Below are 21,942 nucleotides of genomic sequence, written 5' to 3'. Positions count from 1 at the left end.
TTATTCCAAGGATAGGAACTCTGGTGAAAGAACAGGCCCAAAAGGTTTCTGGCACAAAGATATAATATATGAATGATCAATGAATCACTGAAAGAGGCTTTCACATATTACACAGGAATTACTTAATGAGAGTAGAGCGGAAATAGATAAGAAATGCTCTGTTCCATTAATCTCAATTTATAGGTCTTTGCACAAGGAGATTAAACTATCTATCAAGAAATGCAGGCATATTATCTACTGGAGTTAGCACAGGAAGGAGGGGGGTGGGGTTTTTTCTCTTTTTTTTTAAAATGTTAGAAACCAGTGGGAATAGGTTTTCAAAATCAAACACAGCCATATGAACAAGAGAGATACGGGCCTGGGATTTTTTGCACATATCACCACAGGCTACTGCATACAAAAACTCAGTCCCATGTAACCATATGAAGCAACGAAAAATCGTTTTACTTTATTTATTTAATTACCCCTGTTCTGGAAGAAATTGCTTCGTTATATATATGGTATTATGTACACAGTATTGCTTTAGGTAAAAAACTAAGAATGACCTTACTTAATATATACACACGCACATGCTGTATGAGGCATCAGATGAGCACAACTTAAAGCAATACATAATACTGTATGCAAAAAGAAGTAAGCATATAATTACTGTAAAACCCACAAATACGAATTTCCTAACATTATACACACAAAATATAAAACCATAATGTTGTGCTAACATTGTTTCATTTTAATCTATGTTCAGTCTTTTAAGCACTTTTAGAGTCCTGGGCTTTTTTTGGTTTCGTTTGGTTTTTTTGGTTGAAAAGTATTAAATAAATGTACATTGTTGTTACTGCTAATATTTGAGATAAGAAAAAAGCCTCCTGAGCTGATGGACGCTTACAGTAGTTACACTATAATGTGCATCTGATTATGTGTTTGTTATATAGCTCATTAAAAGTTTGTGTTTATCAAGTATTTACATGAATACTCTGAAAATCATATATATAAGTGGCAAATGTATAGTGATACTGTACTTATACTGCTGAGTTATCTCACGCACAACTTGTTTCCATATTAAAATCTGTATATCATAATGGTAACTTCAATATCTGGTGAAGGGTGAAGAATTCTTTGATTTGTCTAATAGAGGGGGCTGACTGATAATAAAGACTACTCTGTGGTTGTCTTTCTCTTTTTGGGCTGATCTTTCAGAATCTAACTTGATTTACACAGAGATTTTGTACCCCTGTAACTAGGGGAGGGGTTTGATTTTTTTTTTAAATCAAAATAGTTATGCCACACAATCCCTACTGTAGATGCAGTTATATCAGTATAAAGTTATACGGGTATACCTTATAGCTGCACAGGAATAGCTATACCAATATAAAGCACCTTTATACAGCTATAAATATGTCCACACGAGGGAGTTGTAGTGCTTTAATAATGGCAAATTAAAGCAATACAACTTCTGTGTATAGAAAAGCTCTAACGGATGAACCCTCATTTTCACAAACTGTGTTCTGTCACTTCCATTATTTTGACCCCACCTGTGTGTGTTTTACAGGCTAACAGTGCTATAAGGGGAACCTAGAATTTGCCCTTTCACACCACTAAAACTTACTTCTAGTACATCATTACTTTATCATTGGATAATATAGAAACTAAAGTACCTGCCCAACCTGTGGGTGTTCTTGAGTTACACATTAGAAATTGGAAATTGTCTAACAGTTATTGAAAACCTGAACATGTCTCTAACTTGGGGGAAATCTCAGCACAGAGAGAAACTGGAGAAGGTCTGTTGAACGATGTTAATCAAACACATTGTACTTCACCTCTATTCTTCTTTCTGTTTTCCTTATTCCCACCTCCTTGTGTGCTTTCTTTCTTACACTTCCATGGTTCTCAGTATCTTCCGCTTCCTTTTCTCTCCTCTCTCTGCCTCTTTCATCCCCTTCTTTCAAAGCCTATTATGTATAATTCGATCTCTCAGAACCATTTTGCCAAGACAGGGTATTCTAAGGTACCGAATCAGCCCTAGTGAGAGGTATTTTCTGGTTCTGAATCTTGAGCACAAACATTGTTCACAGCTACTGATGCTCCAGCTACTGATACTGGGTGTCTGTTTGAAGAACAGATCTTTTTAAATCAAATTTTATGCCCAGCACATGATTTTGAAATGATCTTTTTCTAAACTCTTCATGGTTTGTAATCTTCTTTTTCATGACTCAGTTTCAGTGAGCATTACAAATCTTTACCCCGGCTGTGAAAATGTTAGCGTGAGAAGTCGAAGCATGATGTTTGAGCCAGGCCTTACCAAAGGGATGCTAGAAGCATTCGTTTCACCATCTCACCATTCTCACTGCTCTGCAGATGACCAGTCTACAAAGGCCATCGACATTCAAAATGCCTACTTGAATGGTAATGAATTAATTGAATTTATGTGTGTTAATTCTATATGACTGACAGTGGCTTTACTTGTTTTAAATATTTGAATTTGAAATCTACTTTAAGCATTACCCTGAACACATCCACTAGTGCGTATCTTTTTAAAGCAGAGATTAAACCAGAGGTGGGCGAACTACAGCCCACGGGCCACATCTGGCCCACAGGACCGTCCTGCCCGGCCGCTGAGCTCCCGGCTGGGGAGGCTAGCCCCCGGCCCATCCCCCACTGTCCGTCCTTCCCCACAGCCTCAACTCGCCACGCTGCCAGTGCTCTGGCCCGCCACTCCTGCCAGGCAGTGTGGCAGCATGGCTGGCTCCAGCCAGGCGGTGGGGCTGCAAGCTCCTGGTGCTCTGAGCAGCATGGTAAGGGGGAGAGGGGTGCGGGTTGGATAAGGGGCAGGAGGTCCCGGGGGGCAGTCAGGGGACAGGGAGCAGGGGGCAGTTGGATGGGGTGGAGGTTCTGGGGTGGGGGGGAGTGGTCAGGGGACGGGGAACATGGGGGGTTGGATAGGCATGGGAGTCCTGGGGGGCCTGTCAGGGGGAGGGGGTGTGGATAGGAGTCGGGACAGTCAGGGGATAGGGAGTGGGGTGGGGGGTTGGATAGGGGGTGGGTTCCTGGGGGTGTGGTTAGGGACAGGGGTGTCCCAGAAGGGGGTGGTCAGGGGACAAGGAGCAGGGGGGGTTAGATGGGTTGAGGGTTCTGAGGGGGGCAGTCGGGGGCGGGATGTGGGAGGCGGTGGATAGGGTGCGAGGGCCAGGCTGTTTGGGGAGGCACAGCCTTCCCTACCCGGCCTGCCATACAGTTTTGCAACCCCGATGTGGCCCTCAGGCCAAAAAGTTTGCCCACCTCTGGATTAAACCTACATAAAGCCTTGTGAAGTTAAGCACATTATAAAGGCACCACATACATTGACGGGTTTATGTATCAATTATAGGTACTTTTTTTTTTTTAAACCACTCAGCACAAAAGGTCTTGGACCAGAAGTGAATCTTCATTACTTGTATGTCATCGCAGGTGTGCATAATTCTTTGTGGGTGCATAGTCATTAGACTTTGTCCTTGCCACGAAGACCTTACACGTGAAACTCTTTTTGTTCATCATCTTGTCCTATTGTAGATGACCTGATCTTCCCTCAAGTGAAACTCAAAACAGGGCTAATGTTTTACCTACCATATCAATTGTTCCAGGGTCAAATGGGACTTAAGCTTTTAATCTTGGTTCAGGGAATATATTTGTAAATGCAACATACTGTAAAACATTTCCCATGTGTGATGAGCAACTTGACACGTAGTCAACACTTGTTATTAGTCCAGTTATTCTCTTTCAGCACAATCATGTAATAGATTTAGTTTCTAAAATGTATTAAAGCTGTACTGCAGACTGTCAGTAGAAACTATTCAATTGTAAAGAATCATAGCATAGATGATTATTCCAATTTTTTATTTTTTCTATAATATTTATAAAATTATCTTATTACTCTATAAAATCATTACTAAGTGAAGACGGTACAAGTGCATATGCTTTCAGCCAGATTAAGAGAGAGACTGTGAGAAGCTAACACATCTTTCATCTACAGCAAAAATAGATGCCAGAAAACAGCACACCAGGGCTAGTGTTTTTAAGTGGTAATTAGCAGTAAGAGGTGATTCTTAAAGCCCACTCTGATTTGGCAGTAGTTTCAATTTTATAAACCAAAATGGGCTGTCTTCTGAATAACCCTTTTATCTTCTCTTTTTGACACCAGATATCGTACATCACAAAGAAGTAATTGGAGAAATGTTTAGTTGCATTTTCAGGGGCAAGAGAAGGAATGGCAGCTGTTGTTTCTCTAATGTCTAGTGCTCTGTTTTGTTTTCTGAAGGATTTAATATCCATAATTTCTGTACAAAGCCGGGGCTCATTTAATCTATAATGCACAGTGTCTGTGACTCCTGGAACTTATATTTGGCTTCCAGATGTCAGCCCTGGAAAAACTTTGCCTCCAATATTAAAAGAACAGAGCTCCTTAAAGAAGTTTGACCTGTTTATCAATCTGTCCCCTTTTACAGGAATTGGTGATTTCAGCGTGTGGGAATTCTCTGGGAACCCTGTATATTTCTGCTGTTACGATTATTTTGCTGCAAATGATCCCACTGCAATTCACATCGTGCTTTTCAGTCTTGAAGAACCTTATGAAATCCAGTTAAACCAAGTGACCTTTTGGCTTAATTTCCTGAAATCACTCGTCCCAGTTGAGGAACCCATAGGTATGACATGCTGTGTGTCTATATGGCTTCTATGGAGGAAAGAAAAAAGTTTGTGTTTCCCTGTAACTTTGTTGAGTCCTGTCGTATGTTCATCTTCCTGCATCCTACTGAAATCAACTTTAAACAAAGTTCAGTATAGAGGTGAACTTCTCCCTCACACCAGAGCGTCTAAACAGGGCCATAGGCACGTAACCCTACTAAAATTGTTTAGGTTGCGCTTAAATATTGTGGAGAGCCTTGCATGGCTCCTGAATTTCTCCCTAACCCCTTAAACTGAAGTTCTTGTATCAAAGAACTACTTTGACATTCTTGTGTACTGTCTATCTACATACAGGCTCCAAGTGCACTGGGTCTTTAAACCAAGTTTGGAAACATTGTTTAAATTCTGTTTAAACCCAACCTCAGTTAAATTGCTTTCCAGCACTAGCTGGGTTGGCCAATGTGGATGGGTCTAAATCATGTTAGAATTGTGTTTTAAAACTCTGCTGACTTTCTGCGTGTGCTGCTCAGACCTGTTTAGCTGGAACTATATTTAGACTTTAAATGAACTTAACTCCTTTTAAGTGTTGGTGTGGATGGAGCCCAATATTTGTAGTGAATTTTGCTTGACATCTGCTAAAGGTTTGTTCAGTTTTTAAATGAGATGTCTAGTTTAATACTCTAGCTGGTTGTGCTGTTTGGAATTGCTTGTATGTCAAACAAATTGACTTGATCACTATATCTTAAAGAAGATTAAGGTCACCTATTCTTGGTTTATACCAATTTATTTAGCTTTTATTGCAGTGGAGCATTCATCCACACACGCTGACAGTTTGATGGAAGAACCAAGCCCAGGGATCTGTCTTGGCTTCATCAACCAAAACTCTGTTCAGGCCAATGGATACGATTAGACATGTATGGAAAAAGAAAACCCATGAAGTGATAAAATCACTGTGTAATTGCCTGGCAGGCATATCAAAATATTTATCAAGAGCTGAATGTTCCCTATGTCCTATTGATATTTTGGTTAATATTAAATGCACTCTCTCAGAGCCCAGGCGATATTCTATATTCCTTATTTATTAACTTACTACAGGTCAATGTTAGTTTGCCTTCCTCCAGTTCAGACACACACATGCCTTTCAGTTTCATTTTGAGTTTTAAAAAAAAAGCTAGTATGCAAGTAGTTGTGTAACAGAGATAATAGACTCAGAAGTTTGCCAAAAATTAATATTGAAGCTTTTAAGTTATTGATTGAATATTCCTGCAGTTGCTAGAATCCAAATTTGATTCAGCCAAATATAGAACTAAACTTCGTCAGTTCTTCTTGCAAAATGATTAGCAATATTTAAATAGTTATGTCAGTTTAACTATAGTACAGTAATTAACAAAGTTGTTCAACTTGACCTTGCTGCTAATAGTTTATAAGAAATCCTTCAACTATCCTAACAAAGTGTAGTAGTAGCGTATATTAACAGAAATCTTAAAGCTTTGGAATACTTTCCTCGCCCATTCCACTAGGTCCGTCATAAAAAGCCAGAAAACAGGGTGCTGGCTGCAGTATAATATATTGCTTCACAGGCCACAGAACACTAATTTTGAATCACTAGACATATAAAAGGGTATTTTTGTGTGGCTTAAGCAAAATGGATCAAATTCTGCAGACTTTATTCAGTCTTCACTCAGGCAAAACTGTTGAAGTTAATTGAGGCTTTGCCAGGATGAGGATGAAGTAAAGACCACAGAATATGACCCATGTTTTGTAAAACTTGACCAACGGTCTATTCTTTTCTGGGTAGTATATTAGAGAACAGGCTGTATAAATGTGTGTTACGTACTATCACCTCATTCATATGCCATTTGTATCTTTCTCTTTTTTTCTCATTCTTTTCATGGTATCTCCCAGGCTTTCCTTCTTAACTCTCACCTAAGTGAGAGTTCATTGTTTGTGTAAGTACTGTACAGTTGCATTCATACCACAGTATGAATGTTGTAGATCATTTGTGTTCTGCTTATAATCCTCTCTAACTCACATCCTGTAGTACTAAAGAGCATCCAAAGAATTACCAAGAATCTTTGCAAGTAGTTGCTATTACTGACTTAAATGTCATTCCCAAAATGGTTTCATAGTTTATAGCTGATTTGTTAGTGTTGTTAGTGATATTTATCATGTTTTAAAAGAAGAAAGAAAGAGAGCCATATAGTATCAGTATTTCTAATATTATTTGAAAGGGCAAGCCATCCATATTTATGGGCTATAGACAAATCACATCAACCAAACAGTCTTTAAATTACACACACAAGTGTGTAGATTATGTTTTTAAGATGGCAAGTGTACTCTCAAAAATGACCAGTATGTCAGGAACATAAAATTCATCTCTGTCTTATGGTACAGTAAGAGCACTTTTCCTGAAATTATTGTACTCCGGGTGTGTATTTTTCTTTCTCATGAAGCATTTGGTGGAAGGCTGAAAAATCCATTGTATGTTGTGCTGGTGGCCACCCATGCTGACATTGTGAACCTTCCTCGCCCTGTTGGAGGAGAATTTGGATATGACAAAGACATGTCATTGCTGAAAGAAATCAGAAACAGGTGAGAAGAGGAGCAGTGCATTTTTTTTTTTAATTTAAATCCAGGATTAAAGCGTGGAAATGCCAAAGCTGGTTGTTGATTTGGGGTGTTACATATTATTTACAAAATAACATTCATTGATCTGTATGGGAGCAAAGAAAATGCAGTACTTTGTTTTAGTTGCTGCTTTATATTGAAAATGGTCTCGGAGTGTAATGTGCAAAAATGGAAAACACTTGATGGTTTTAAATGAAGTAGGTTGCTTCACACCTTTAAGTATTGTAGCAGTCTGAGAAAAATAGGTGACTTTATTTATCAATGCTCCAATACCCAGACACAATGGAGTTTCATCCTTTAAATTAAGATTAAGATATCTAGTATACAAAAATAAATCTCATAGATGTATTGTATATTACAACTTTCTAAAGAGCTGCATGGCAATATGGACGAAAAAGAAAACGAACCAAGATGTTGGAAAGTCCTAATGCCAACCACTATGAATTGCAGGGAGAATAGCGCTGGTTTTCAGAATTCGCTATTTTCACAGACTAGTCTTCCAACACAAACTATACACAATTCACAGCAATACCATAATATGAGGAACCCTGCAGGCCTTCTGAGTAGGGTCTGTTGTTAGGAAGAGGATGTAAAGAGAAAGTCTAGGGCTATATCCCCCAGATTTCTAGTATTACTGTGTTAGGGCAATTTCCTGGTCTACTGAAATTGAACAATAGATACCTGTGTATAATCCTTAGAGTTTCAGTCAATAAATATATCTCATTGCTATGCTTCTAAAAGCAAATATAAATGTGGAACTGTTTCAGATAAGAACCACCAAGTGAGCTGAACTCATTAAAAACAAATCATAGCTATAACTTTTATAGCAGTACATATAGCTAGTATGTCTACTTGCTATCCCTTGACTCTGCTGTAATTCTCTTTTTATAATATATGTGGAGACCTCTTTTCCAGTGCTTACATGAAAGAGTAACTTTTACTTTCAACAATTCTGTTATCTTGAATAAAATATTAGTTACTAATATACTATGTTTTGCTTTTAGTATTGTGCATCATATCCAGTATTTAACTTCTTACTATTCTTGTTCATTCCATTTTTCATGAGTCCCTTAAAGCTAAAGAAAGAGTTATTACACAATTTATAACAAATTTACAGTTGGGTAAATTAAAATAAAATTTGGTTTGGGACTAGAAATTAATAAATAAGTACTGTCTGTTTCTCTCTTAGGTTTGGAAATGATCTTCAAATTTTGGACAAGTTATTTGTTCTGGATGCTGGAGCATCTGGCTCTAAAGATATGAAGCTTCTTCGAAATCACCTACAAGAATTAAGAAGCCAGATAATTTCTGTGAGTAGTTAACTGAAGGCCTAGGCCTAGAACTCCATGTGAAATTCTGGTTTTGAAGGAAACTTGCATGGGGAAGTTATTACAGGCCTCTTGCTTCAGGGGCGTCAAAGGCTGGGCACATACACCATAGAGTTCAGGAAGAATAGATGCAGTTTCTTTATTTGAACGCTCTCTGGTGGTTAATTCAGAGACCCTTTCAGTTGATAATGAGCCTACAGACACTCGGGTTTGAAGGAAATAGGAAGAAAGCAGTTTTTCCTCTCTTCAAAGGGACACTGTTAGGTCAAACTCAGCTGAAAATTGAGTTTGTAAAAATCAGTTTTTATAAAAACTATCTCCATGATTTTTTTTAAATTCCAATGGAAAAGCTTTTTCTTTTTTTTTAAACATGCCCCTGTCGTGTAGCAACCCAAACATTGTAGTGTCATATCAGCCCATGTGAATCAGACAATCTAATTGGCTAGAAATTATTGATTCTATTCTTATTGTCCAGTGTGAGAGAAATGCAGAAAGTCACCAAGCAATATAAATAGCCAAGAGTAAATTACATCTCTTTTGTTTTTTATCATCAGAGGTGAGGTTTGTAAGTTCGAAGGATATTTTGTTTTTTAAATATTTTAATTTATGTGTGGCTTTAAAAGGTACTTTGGACTCAATCCTGCATTGAGTAGCACAAGGGCTTATTATAATCATTAAAGTTCTTTAACCCTCTGAGTTACTGGCTCTTTAATAAAAGAAAAGGAGGACTTGTGGCACCTTAGAGACCAACAAATTTATTTGAGCATAAGCTTTCATGAGCTACAACTCACTTTAACCACAGGTTTCTGATATGTTTCACAGTCTTTACATTACCTCAGTCCTAACAGCTCAGTCCCAGGTTTTCTTATTTGATAATTTCTTTAAAGCTTACAATTCAATTACAAAACAGTTTCACAGCCTCTTGTCCATGGAATAAGTCGGTCTTTGTCTACACAGAGGATTTTTCTAAAGAATTCCCGTTGTTGCTAACACCAGTTCAGTTGAATTAGTGTTCGCTTTAGTGGGAGCTAAAGAGTAGGCAAGTCTCTGAAGGCTGGAGCTATTTTACCAGTGTGTCAATTAGATTTGCGTCGTACAGCAGGTTTAACAGACGTGGTGATGAAAAAAGGTCCAGTTACCAGATTCCCAGTTGTGTTAGCACCAGTTCAGTTTAACCAAAGGGAAAATAATCCTACATATCCCCAGTATAGATATGGATTCTCAGCTCCTGCTGCTACTCATGTGTGTTCCATGGGAGCCAAGAGACCCTGACCCACCAATTCCCAGTAATGAACCATGAAGTAGTAAGCTGTACATTTCCTCAGATAATGATTGATGATTTGTAGTGACTTTAATACGTTATTTTATGTGAGATATCACAGCTGGGACAGCTGCACCAATTTTAATGATAATGGGCCAACAATTCCTTATGAAAAGCTTGTGTCTTGAATGAAGACCCTAGAGAGGTGTCATAGGAGTCAGAGGATGATCTACCATAAACCTTCTCCCACATTTAAAATGGTCAGTCAGTGAATCTGAGACTGTATTAGTGCTTTTTTGGTGGGGGAGTAAAATGGAAAAGTTGTGACTGTCAGTTTAAAGCTGTGATTTCAGTTCATAATTGACCCAGCTTTGACTTCAGTGACTCCATTTCTCTTAAAATAAATTACAGAGTAATGTTATGGACACTTCCAATATTTTGCTATTCAAGTAGATTGTCTTTTACTTAAAGAACACCACGGCAGAGCTAACTGTTATCTGAACCAATGGAAATGTAATTTCAGAAATATGCTAATCAGATATATATTGATAATTTTCCTAGAGTCATACTCTGAAAAATATATTTGCAGTTTCTAGCTAGGTAAAAGGGCAGTAGCCAAGGGATCACGTACCCAGTGGTAAACTGACCTAACTTCTGCAGCAGTGTTCCCTTAGGCCTGATCTGCACTTAAAATTTAGGTCAACATAACTACAGCACTCAGGGATATGAAAACCCCACAACCCTGAGCACTAGAGCTATGCCGACCTAGCTCTTGGGGTAGACACAGCTGGGTTGACACAAGAATGCTGGAGGACGTGGTGTTGCTACAGCAATGGAAAACCCCTTCCGTTGGTGTGGGCTGCATCTACACTCCAGGGTTATGCTGGCATAGCTATGGCACCGTATCTGTGCTGTTTTTAATCTCTGTAGTGTAGACGTGGCCTTAGTTTCTGATGCAACAGGCTTTTAATTCTTCAACCACTTCATTTGCATTTAAAAAATGAGTTTTATTATTAATTAAATATGAACCTGTAAAATGCAGTCGGCATTGTAACACAGGTGTTATTTATTTTGATATTAAATTCATTCTATGTTATGCTTGCCCCAAAGTTTCTTATTTTTCAATTAACTACCGTTTTTTGTACTTGCAACACACAACTGCATTGTAGAAGTTGTGGGGATGAGGAGCTGTTGGTACTTCTAGCACATGGGAGGTGGTTTGGGATTTCATGATAAACTCCTTAGTGGTGTGTTCCTGCTAAAAAGATCAGCAGTGAAATAATTAACTGTTGATATTTCAAACTATTTTTTGGTTTCGCAGTTAATCCCCAGGTGAGTGGGGCAGTTAATACCACACAAAACCATTGTTTCAAATTGTGCGCAGATTAGGCGAGAAAGCACTTAATTGGTTCACTTTCAGATTGTCTTTGTAGTCATGAAAACAACAAGGAGTCCGGTGGCACCTTAAAGACTAACAGATTTATTTGGGTATAAGCTTTCGTGGGTAAAAAAACCACTTCTTCAGATGCAAGTGGTTTTTTACCCATGAAAGCTTATACCCAAATAAATCGGTTAGCCTTTAAGGTACCACCGGACTCGTCGTTGTTTTTGTGGATACAGACTAACATGGCTGCCCCCTTATACTTTTGTAGTCATGGTGGCTAGAAATTGGTGTTTAATGAAAATTTAGATTCTAGAGTACAATTTTTCATCCGGGTGGATTCTGTGGCAAATTCTGCAGCTGTGGAATACACAAGTCTTTGGCAGTAGCTCTTTTTCTAAACAATTTAATTCAGTTTTTGTCAGCATAGTAGAGGTAGAACTACAAATTGACATCCATTGTACTTTTGTTAGATTTGTCCACCTATGACTCACCTGTGTGAGAAAATGATTTCCACCCTCCCTTCTTGGAGAAAAATTAATGGACCCAACCAGCTGATGTCATTGCAGCAGTTTGTATATGATGTACAGGATCAGCTTAATCCATTATCAAGTGAAGATGATCTACGGCATATAGCCCAGCAGTTGCACAGCATAGGAGAAGTAAGTAATTTTTTTTCAAACTGCATAACTGTGTAGTGACTTTACTTGCATTCTGTCTTTGACATAAACAAATTCAGATTGTTGATTCTACACAGTATCCAATTGAGTTTCACCCATCTGGAGCAAAGTGTATTCTCTGCACCTTTTTCATTACTTTTTTCTTTAATTCAGTGGAAAAAAAGAAGAAAATCCTAACCAGTTAGTGTGTGTGAACTGTGAGTGGTTTCCAGTATAAGGATACTGAATTGAAAATGTATCAAGCTTCTTGGAGGAACTGGTGGGTAGAGCATGAAAGGAAATCTTGTGGAAGAGAAAAAAAAATCATTTAACAGCACACCCAGTCTAGAAAGCCAAAGTGAATTCAGCTAAATCAGAAAAAGGCATTCTTATTATGGAATAAGAGTGTCCGCAAAGGGAGCTATTCCAGAATAGCTATTGCAGTTTGAATTCACACTATATCTAATTCTGGAATAACTTCCTTATGTGGACAAGCCCTTAGTTGTTCATCCACAGTGCAACTTCAATCTGAAATGTGAGTTAAAATGGCTGAATAAATTGTTTTCAGATTTGGTTAAAGAAAAGCATTCTCTGAAGCCATCTATGCCAAACATGTACAGACAGATACTCCTCGGATAAAAGGGGGTTGTAATAAGTGATGGACCAGCTTTCACAGCAGCGGAGTGAAGCAGTGACTGCACCATCCTGGTATCAGATTTTGTTTCTAAAATTAGAAATCTGAATCAGCAGATTATTTCTAGCTCACATTGTTTGTTTAAATGAATTAAACAGCAGAAAAATGTTGAACAACAAGATATTTAACTTATTAAAACCTGAGATTTCCAGGTAGTTCAGAATGTTCTGTTTTGACAGAATCTTGCTGTGTTCTCAGCAAAATTCCTTAATTATTCTTTCCTCAACTTCCCATTCCAAGACAACATACTCAATGCAAATCAACCCATACAGACTTCAGTTATCTTTTGTCTTATGGCTCCTGTGTATTTGTTTCATTGAACATTTTTCTTTAAAAGAGAAAGAGTTCTATGTTAGACTATACTCATTATAAAAGCAAATAAAATAAATATTCAGGAAAGGGGTGAAATAAAATGCTGAACTTCAAATGAGATAATAGCTAATACAATTACTCATAGGCTTACTTTGCTGTAGCTACATTATTGTAGTATGTAGTGACATGGCAAAGCATTCAATTGCTCGAAGTTGCATACCTGTTAAGGAGGCTTGTGATGCTTTCCTTGCTGGTCATATCATTTCCTGCTAATTTCAGCTATACCTCCAATCCTATATTTCTATTCTCTGTGGCTAGATTTTTGTTTTCTACCAACATTAAATTCTGTGTAAGCAAATGACTAATGCAGGTATGAACTTTGAATGTGACATCCTGACTCTTACATATCCGGTGGCTTAAGAGTTGAATGTGAGAAGCTCTGAAACTGTGCCAAAAATGCTGTTCCCTTTTCAGCTGCTATCAGGGCCAGGGCAAATGAGGAAAAACTGCATTTTAGGCCAGAATATTTTCTATGTCCATTGAAAATTGTTGGAAGTGCAGAAGAAGATTTCTGCTAAAATAGTTTGAAAAAAATCTTAGTGAGCCATGTGCTCTGATGGCTTTGTCAATAAAACAAGAGCTGGATCCTGATTTTGTTTTAAGAATATGAGAGGAAGGAAATGCACTATTATCTTGCTACAGCTGTAAATCAATGATGTGACTGGTGAGTCAGCAAGCCATAAGAGCAGCTCTACTGTAGACTTGTACTTTACAAGGTATAATTTGTAATTTTCCTCTTTCTGAGCAGATAAACATCATGCAGAGTGAAACTGTCCAAGATGTTGTGCTCCTGGATCCTCGCTGGCTCTGTTCTAATGTCCTGGGGAAAATCCTGTCAGTGGAGAATCCCAAAGCCCTACATCATTACAGAGGTCGGTATACCATAGAGGACATCCAGCGCCTGGTATCAGACAGTGATGTGGAAGAACTGATACAGATTTTGGATGCCATGGATATCTGTGCTAGAGATCTTAGCAGTGGAGCAATGGTGGATATTCCAGCGCTGATCAAGACTGACAGTCTTCACAGGTCTTGGACAGATGAGGAGGATGAGGTTCTGATTTATGGTGGTGTTAGAATTGTTCCTGTGGAACACCTTACCCCATTCCCTTGTGGAATTTTCCATAAAGTTCAAGTGAATCTGTGTCGGTGGATTCACCAACAGAATGCAGAGGGAGATGCAGATATACGTCTCTGGGTAAATGGATCAAAGATTGTGAATCGCGGGGCTGAGCTTTTAGTGTTGCTGGTCAACCATGGTCAGGGTATTGAAGTTCAAGTTAGAGGACTGGAAACAGAGAAGATCAAGTGCTGCTTGCTTCTGGATTCTGTTTGTAGCACCATTGATAACTTAATGGCCACAACATTACCAGGCCTGCTGACTGTGAAACATTATCTTAGTCCTCAGCAGCTGAGGGAACATCATGAACCAGTAATGGTCTACCAGCCTAGAGACTTCTTCCGGGCACAAAGCCAGAAGGAGACATCATTGACTAATACCATGGGTGGTTATAAAGAAAGCTTCAGCAGTTTATTGTGCTTTGGATGTCTGGACATCTACTCACAGGGAGGTCTAGGAATGGATATTCATGCTTCTGATCTGAATCTTCTTACAAGGAGGAAACTTAGTCGACTTTTGGATCCACCTGATCCTATGGGCAAGGACTGGTGCCTTCTGGCTATGAACCTGGGCCTTCCTGATCTTGTTGCAAAATACAATACAAACAATGGAACTCAAAATGATTTTCTCCCAAGCCCAGTCCATGCCCTTTTGCAGGAATGGAGCAATGGCCCTGAGAGCACTGTAGGTATCCTAATGTCTAAACTGAGGGAATTAGGCCGCAGAGATGCAGCAGACTTTTTATTGAAGGCATCATCTGTATTCAAAATGAATTTAGATGCTAATGGCCAAGAGGCCTATGCTTCAAGTTGTAACAGTGGGACATCTTACAATTCAATTAGCTCAGTAGTGTCACGGTAAGAACAGAAGTTTTGCATGGACAGTATCTTTTCAAACTGCAGAAAGTGTAAAAGGTACAATATGAGGTTCTAGACATAATAGACTAATTTATAAGCTTCTATATCGAAGGGTCTTTATCCCTCCCTATCACCACCTTTTATGTGAATAATCTTTCTACTTTTAACTGTGAACTGTTGCTTTTTATTTTAGCTGTTAAAGGCTGGTGTAATTCTGGTGTTTTACAATTCTATTCTGATATACAATGTGCTGCTTAATATTGCCATTTTAACTGGGAAGTCTAACTTTTGGATGATGTACTATAATCTTTTTTTAAAGAAATTCAGTTTTCCTAAAAGGAAGAAAGGTGCACAATCATCCAAAATGTGTGTGTTATGCCCTGTTTCATCTTTTCATCATATTCTTTGCTTAACTTTTTTACATTTGTGGGGGGGGGAACACCATTTATGGTCAATTTGCTGGAATTTAACACCATATTATTTATAAATGAAAAAAAAGTGAGTGCCTTTTGCAGAAGAGAGTGTGGTTGAATTGAGTGATTCTGCTGAAGTTATAAGAAAATGCTACCTCTGTTTCACTGTCTGCATGCTGATCATTGCAAGTGGTGCTTGCCTTTTTTGTTTCACCTGCAGCTTTAAGACATTTGGTAAAGATAAATTCATTATTTTACAAACAGGTCTCGTGTTGATACTATGTGTACAAATGCATAAGACTCAATCAGCTTTGATTTCAATCGAACCATAATGTGAAAAAATCTGTTAAGCCTACGGTCACGCTTCATTATGTCCACACATCTCAGGTAAAACTTCAGAGTTGTAGAATTCACCAAGACACGCATAAAATGTTGAGTACTGCAGAATAATAATTGTATAGCTGTCAGTTGTCATTTGTGCATAACAAATAGTTTTCCACTTTTAGATCCTGGTTTGTTTATTTCCTGTACTTGAAGATTTAAAAAAAGGAAGCATGGTTTATTGCAATCAGAAATTTAAAATTGATGTGAAGGAACATGACCCATTCTGTTCTGAAAAGCATGTAATTTTAATGGTACAATATATGTGTATATACATATACTGTATGTGTATATATATATTAATAGTATTATTTTTCCCTTAATCTTTAAGACGTAGTAAAATTTTAAAGGATTTTTTTTACACAAATAAACTGTTGCCTATTGCATCCTTTTCATTTTTTATTTCCTGGGTGCACGCATATTTTTTTAACCCACAAGTTGTCAAAAAATTTATTATTTAAGGGCTTAATCCTACAGGAGCTGTGCCCCTCCTATGAGAATCTGGGCACCTTCAACTTGATTGCAATGGGAGCTTTCAGCACCTTCCAAGATCATGTCTTAAAATACCAGAACTCTGGGAGGGGAAATTTTTTTTTTTAATGCCACTTCTGTGCAATAGATTAGATTCACTTTTCTTTTGAAAAACAACAAACGAAGCAATTTTCCCTTTAGTCTCCTTTTTGTTTGCACAGTGGAGACTAAAATAGAAAGTACAAGTCATCATAAAAAGAAGAATCCCAGTCTTATTTATTATTGTCCAGTTGGCAAGTAGGGGGAACAAACACTAGTTAACGTCCCTTTTTATTAACGATAGCAGTTTTTCTAAATCCACTCTGCATCACTGGGTGAATTAGAGAGCTCTAGTACTTTAAAAATATGTAAATGTTTGTATTTTGTCTCTGCCTTTGCAATATATAATTATTTTTGTGAAGTTCTGCATTATCCACAGAGTTTGGAAGCTGAATGTTATGTCTAAAGTAAGGTGTTTAACACAGTTATTTAATTTACTACCTAGGTGTATAACACTTCTGGGGCTAGGTGATACAGTGGGGTAGTGCACTAGTCTTCTGTCTGGAGACATGAGTGCAGCTATAGAATTGTGCCACAGGTAAATTATTGATGAACTCATCTTCAGCCTTGTCGCTGTCACTGAAAAGGCTTTGTAAGTATAGATACACCAGTAGAGCTATACCAGCAAACTCCACCATCCCCACCCCTGGAGAGACAGCTTATACTTGCAAAAGGACTTTTTTTGCCAATATAATTGCATCTACACTCGGGTTTTGCTGGCATAGCTATGTCAGTTAAGGCTGTGATATTTTTCCACATTCCTGACTGACCTATACCAGCAAAAAATTGAAATATAACTCAAGCCTTAGATGTTAGTATATCTCAAAACCACCGTTAACCTCAGCACAGCCATAAGCAACATTGCAAGTAAGCAGAGAGGTGCATTCATGTAGGAGAGCTGCCTGCATTATTATGCCTGATCCTTTGCCAGTGATATTAGTCCCTCATACTAATGATCTCTTGGTGTTTCCCTTGCAAACCCCTTCTTTTAGAAGTTTAATATTCAACCATACCAGTTTGTTGTACGCTGAAAATGAACTTAGATGGTGCCAGATTCAGAGGTGATGTAAGAGAGTCTACCCTGGGGTAACTTACACAGGCAGCCTAGCCTGAGCATGTATAGAGAGAGGTCCTCTAACTTATCGCTTTGTACAACTTCCTATTAGTTGCTTTTCCTCTGTATTGCCATTTCTTGGAGTCCTTCAACATATTTAAGTTGTATACCTGTTTAAACTCCCTTGCAGCCATGTAAATGTGTAACTTACACAGTCTTTACACACCACCTATGAGTATGGCTCAACATCTCAGGCTTTTTGGAATTTATTTGGAGAATCTGAAGAAAAAGAGTTAGCTCCCTTTTGCGTTAAAGTACAAAATCGAAACCAAAATTATTTCCCCTAAAATAATAGAGTTCTTGGGACTCAGAATTTGCTTGTTGCAAATTTCATTATGGCCATTAATATCCATTGTGTACTAGCTACTTTACCTCCTTAGGAAAAAATAAACTGAGTTAATTCATTAAGCAAAGTACATGCACTTGTGGCCACATTAGCGATACTATTTCCATTCATCTACAGAAAAAGAGAAATTTTGTACATAGAAGAAAACTACACCACCGCTCTCCAGCCTCACCACTACAAAATTTATGGTCAAGATTTTAAAAAAACAGTGCCCAGAGTTAGGCTCCTTAATCCATAAGTCTACACTTTCAAGTCACTTCCTACTTATCCTCCTTTACCAAGCTTCGTGTTGTCTCCTGTCTCCTTCGCTCCGCCAGTGCTCCCATTCTCATTCCTTCATTTATCAGAGTCTCATACAATTGCTTCCGTGCCCTCCATGCAATCCTTCTGCATGGTACAACCTCCCTGGCCTTGTTTGCAAGGCCTATCCTGTCTGCATCGGACCCACTTCTGCTGTGTTAGGAATCAAGTTGACTTGTATATAAATTGCCTGTTATTCACCTAGCCTCACACTCTACATGTTTGTCCATAAATTGCTCCTTGAGGAAGGAATCCTTTTTTTTTTTTTTTCCCCTCACATGTTTCGACAGTGTCTAGCACACAGGCACTACTCATAATAAATAATATTTAGGCTCCTAAAAGTTCTGATTTTCAGAAGTGCTGAACACACAAGGACTTCAATAGTTGCTGCTGGCTGTTCAATACTGACATTTATTGAAGTGCCTAAAAATAGATTTAGCAACCTAACTTGGAGCACAACACTTTAAAAAAAAATTTAACCTATATTTCTATGAGCACCATCATTCCTTGTCTTGTGTGTGTGTGTATATGTGTGTATATATATATATATATATAGTCACACATGGGAGTTACGGCAGACTGAAGTAGCATATGGGAAATGTCCTCCCCGCTCTATTATTAGAGTTGATTATTTATATATTGTTATGCTTTCTGTTAATTTCATCCTCTAGTTTTCCTAGTATGACTTATTTATCTCCATCATTCAAGCCCTGATCCTGGAACTCCAGGAAGTCAATAGGCCTCCACATGGGAGCAGAAGTTTGCCTACTGAGTCAGTTGCAGGATTGGGGCTTGAGACTGTTTTTACCCTATGGAAACTATACTGGCATAGGTATGTTGGCATAACCCTGTAGTGTAGACAAAGCCTGTGACACAGATGGGCTTTTTTCTGTCAATGTTGGAACACCACCTCCCAGAATGGAGTTAACTACATTGATGGAAAAGGATTCTTCAGTCAACATAGCTGAGTCAATGCTTTTTTTGCCTCTGTTTTCACTAACAAGGTCAGCTCCCAGACTGCTGCGCTGGGCATCACAAAATGCGGAAGAGATGGCCAGCCCTCTGTGGAGATAGAGGCGGTTAGGGACTATTTAGAAAAGCTGGACGTGCACAAGTCCATGGGGCCGGACGAGTTGCATCCGAGAGTGCTGAAGGAATTGGCGGCTGTGATTGCAGAGCCACTGGCCATTATCTTTGAAAACTCGTGGCGAACCGGGGAAGTCCCGGATGACTGGAAAAAGGCTAATGTAGTGCCAATCTTTAAAAAAGGGAAGAAGGAAGATCCTGGGAACTACAGGCCAGTCAGCCTCACCTCAGTCCCTGGAAAAATCATGGAGCAGGTCCTCAAAGAATCAATCCTGAAGCACTTGCATGAGAGGAAAGTGATCAGGAACAGCCAGCATGGATTCACCAAGGGAAGGTCATGCCTGACTAATCTAATCGCCTTTTATGATGAGATTACTGGTTCTGTGGATGAAGGGAAAGCAGTGGATGTATTGTTTCTTGACTTTAGCAAAGCTTTTGACACGGTCTCCCATAGTATTCTTGTCAGCAAGTTAAGGAAGTATGGGCTGGATGAATGCACTATAAGGTGGGTAGAAAGCTGGCTAAATTGTCGGGCTCAACGGGTAGTGATCAATGGCTCCATGTCTAGTTGGCAGCCGGTATCAAGTGGAGTGCCCCAAGGGTCGGTCCTGGGGCCGGTTTTATTCAATATCTTCATAAATGATCTGGAGGATGGTGTGGATTGCACTCTCAGCAAATTTGCGGATGATACTAAACTGGGAGGAGTGGTAGATACGCTGGAGGGGAGGGATAGGATACAGAAGGACCTAGACCAATTGGAAGATTGGGCCAAAAGGAATCTGATGAGGTTCAATAAGGATAAGTGCAGGGTCCTGCACTTAGGACGGAAGAACCCAATGCACAGCTACAGACTAGGGACCGAATGGCTAGGCAGCAGTTCTGCAGAAAAGGACCTAGGGGTGACAGTGGACGAGAAGCTGGATATGAGTCAGCAGTGTGCCCTTGTTGCCAAGAAGGCCAATGGCATTTTGGGATGTATAAGTAGGGGCATAGCGAGCAGATCGAGGGACGTGATCGTTCCCCTCTATTCGACATTGGTGAGGCCTCATCTGGAGTACTGTGTCCAGTTTTGGGCCCCACACTTCAAGAAGGATGTGGATAAATTGGAGAGAGTCCAGCGAAGGGCAACAAAAATGATTAGGGGACTGGAACACATGAGTTATGAGGAGAGGCTGAGGGAGCTGGGATTGTTTAGCCTGCAGAAGAGAAGAATGAGGGGGGATTTGATAGCTGCTTTCAACTACCTGAAAGGGGGTTCCAAAGAGGATGGCTCTAGACTGTTCTCAATGGTAGCAGATGACAGAATGAGGAGTAATGGTCTCAAGTTGCAGTGGGGGAGGTTTAGATTGGATATTAGGAAAAACTTTTTCACTAAGAGGGTGGTGAAACACTGGAATGCGTTACCTAGGGAGGTGGTAGAATCTCCTTCCTTAGAGGTTTTTAAGGTCAGGCTTGACAAAGCCCTGGCTGGGATGATTTAACTGGGAATTGGTCCTGCTTTGAGCAGGGGGTTGGACTAGATGACCTTCTGGGGTCCCTTCCAACCCTGATATTCTATGATTCTATGAGTCTACACAGGGGTTAGTTTGGCATAGTTATTCTGGTGAGGGGTGTGTTTAAAACAAAAACACAATCCTGACCAATGTACATATGCCATAATTTTTAAGTGTGGCTCTCTGAAGGGGCAGGGAGTTGTCTGACTTGTTGTCATGGGCAGTGCCAAGCACAGATGTGGTGAACAGTTAATAATAGTATTAGTATTAGGCTTAACCTTACAAGATACTGAGCACCATCAACTCCAAATTCTTTGTTGGGAGATGGGGATGCGCATTCTGCACCTTGTAGAATCAGGTGCTTAGCGGGCTGCTAGTGATGTAGGGGGAGATTTTTTTGTGTATCTGTTGGCTAGCATGGGATAGAGTTTGGAGGAAAGCTAATCTTGGATAAAAGCATGGCTGGTTCCCTCAGTCGATTTCAGACTTTTTTAAAAAATGTTTTTATGGGCTTATACTTTATCTTGCTGAACCAGCCAGCTTTGTGCAGACAGGATATTTTCCTTTATTTCACCAAGCCCTTAGGTTCTGGCAATGGTGTGTTTCCATTTCCTGTGAACATAGCTCTGGGAGCATGCATCCATGGTCATTGTGATGAATCTCTGGAATTTGCTTATTGCATCATTCCTAGTGCAAAAGTTGGTAGTTAGGAAAGTAATAGAAGTGAATCACAGTCATCAGATAGCAGTGGTCCAAGTTACTTTCTGTAAATCATGTGCTGAATTAGTAATATTCAAAAAGGTATTGCTTCATAGTGCATTGTCCTGGAACTGCTTTTTTTGACAGACTTGCTTTATAAAGCAGTGCCAATGGATTGTATCTTCTTCACTTACTATTTTATTTCATTGCCATTGATTTTTCTTTTTCAAGTGAGCTCTGGTTTATAATACTAAAAAATTATCTTTAAATTTGCAGATCATAACAATTAATACGTGTTGGATTTCATTTAAACATTAAACCATTACTTTGTTCTAAGTCATGTTGCCAAAGTTACTGTAACTTGCAGCCATCTTCTTTATAAATATTTGATCAAATTGTTCCTTACAGGTTTCAGAGTAGCAGCCGTGTTCGTCTGTATCCGCAAAAAGAAAAGGAGTACTTGTGGCACCTTAGAGACTAACCGATTTATTTGAGCATAAGCTTTTGTGAGCTATAGCTCACTTCATCGGATGCATTCAGTGAAGTGAGCTGTAGCTCACGCTCAAATAAATTTGTTAGTCTCT

General features: G+C 39.0%; 1 protein-coding gene across 7 annotated transcripts in view; it reads left to right on the top strand.

Moving 5' to 3' along the window:
* The window catches only part of DAPK1 (death associated protein kinase 1), a 123,559-nt gene extending 106,878 nt beyond the window's left edge, over positions 1–16,681 (top strand). For 6 of the 7 annotated variants that reach the window (XM_073344991.1, XM_073344992.2, XM_073344993.1 and 3 more), the window contains 6 exons: positions 2,215–2,403; positions 4,479–4,676; positions 7,110–7,248; positions 8,474–8,594; positions 11,728–11,916; positions 13,728–16,681. In XM_073344991.1, the coding sequence (XP_073201092.1) occupies positions 2,215–2,403; positions 4,479–4,676; positions 7,110–7,248; positions 8,474–8,594; positions 11,728–11,916; positions 13,728–14,960 (2,069 nt within the window). In that variant the 3' untranslated portion in view covers positions 14,961–16,681. The remainder of the gene's footprint in view (positions 1–2,214; positions 2,404–4,478; positions 4,677–7,109; positions 7,249–8,473; positions 8,595–11,727; positions 11,917–13,727) is intronic. The other variant, XM_073344997.2, reaches the window with a different exon arrangement.
* Positions 16,682–21,942: the final 5,261 nt, after the last annotated feature.

This window comes from Lepidochelys kempii, chromosome 5, assembly GCF_965140285.1.
Source record: "Lepidochelys kempii isolate rLepKem1 chromosome 5, rLepKem1.hap1, whole genome shotgun sequence".
NCBI lineage: Eukaryota > Metazoa > Chordata > Testudines > Cheloniidae > Lepidochelys > Lepidochelys kempii.
This window is presented reverse-complemented; position numbering and strand designations above follow the sequence as displayed.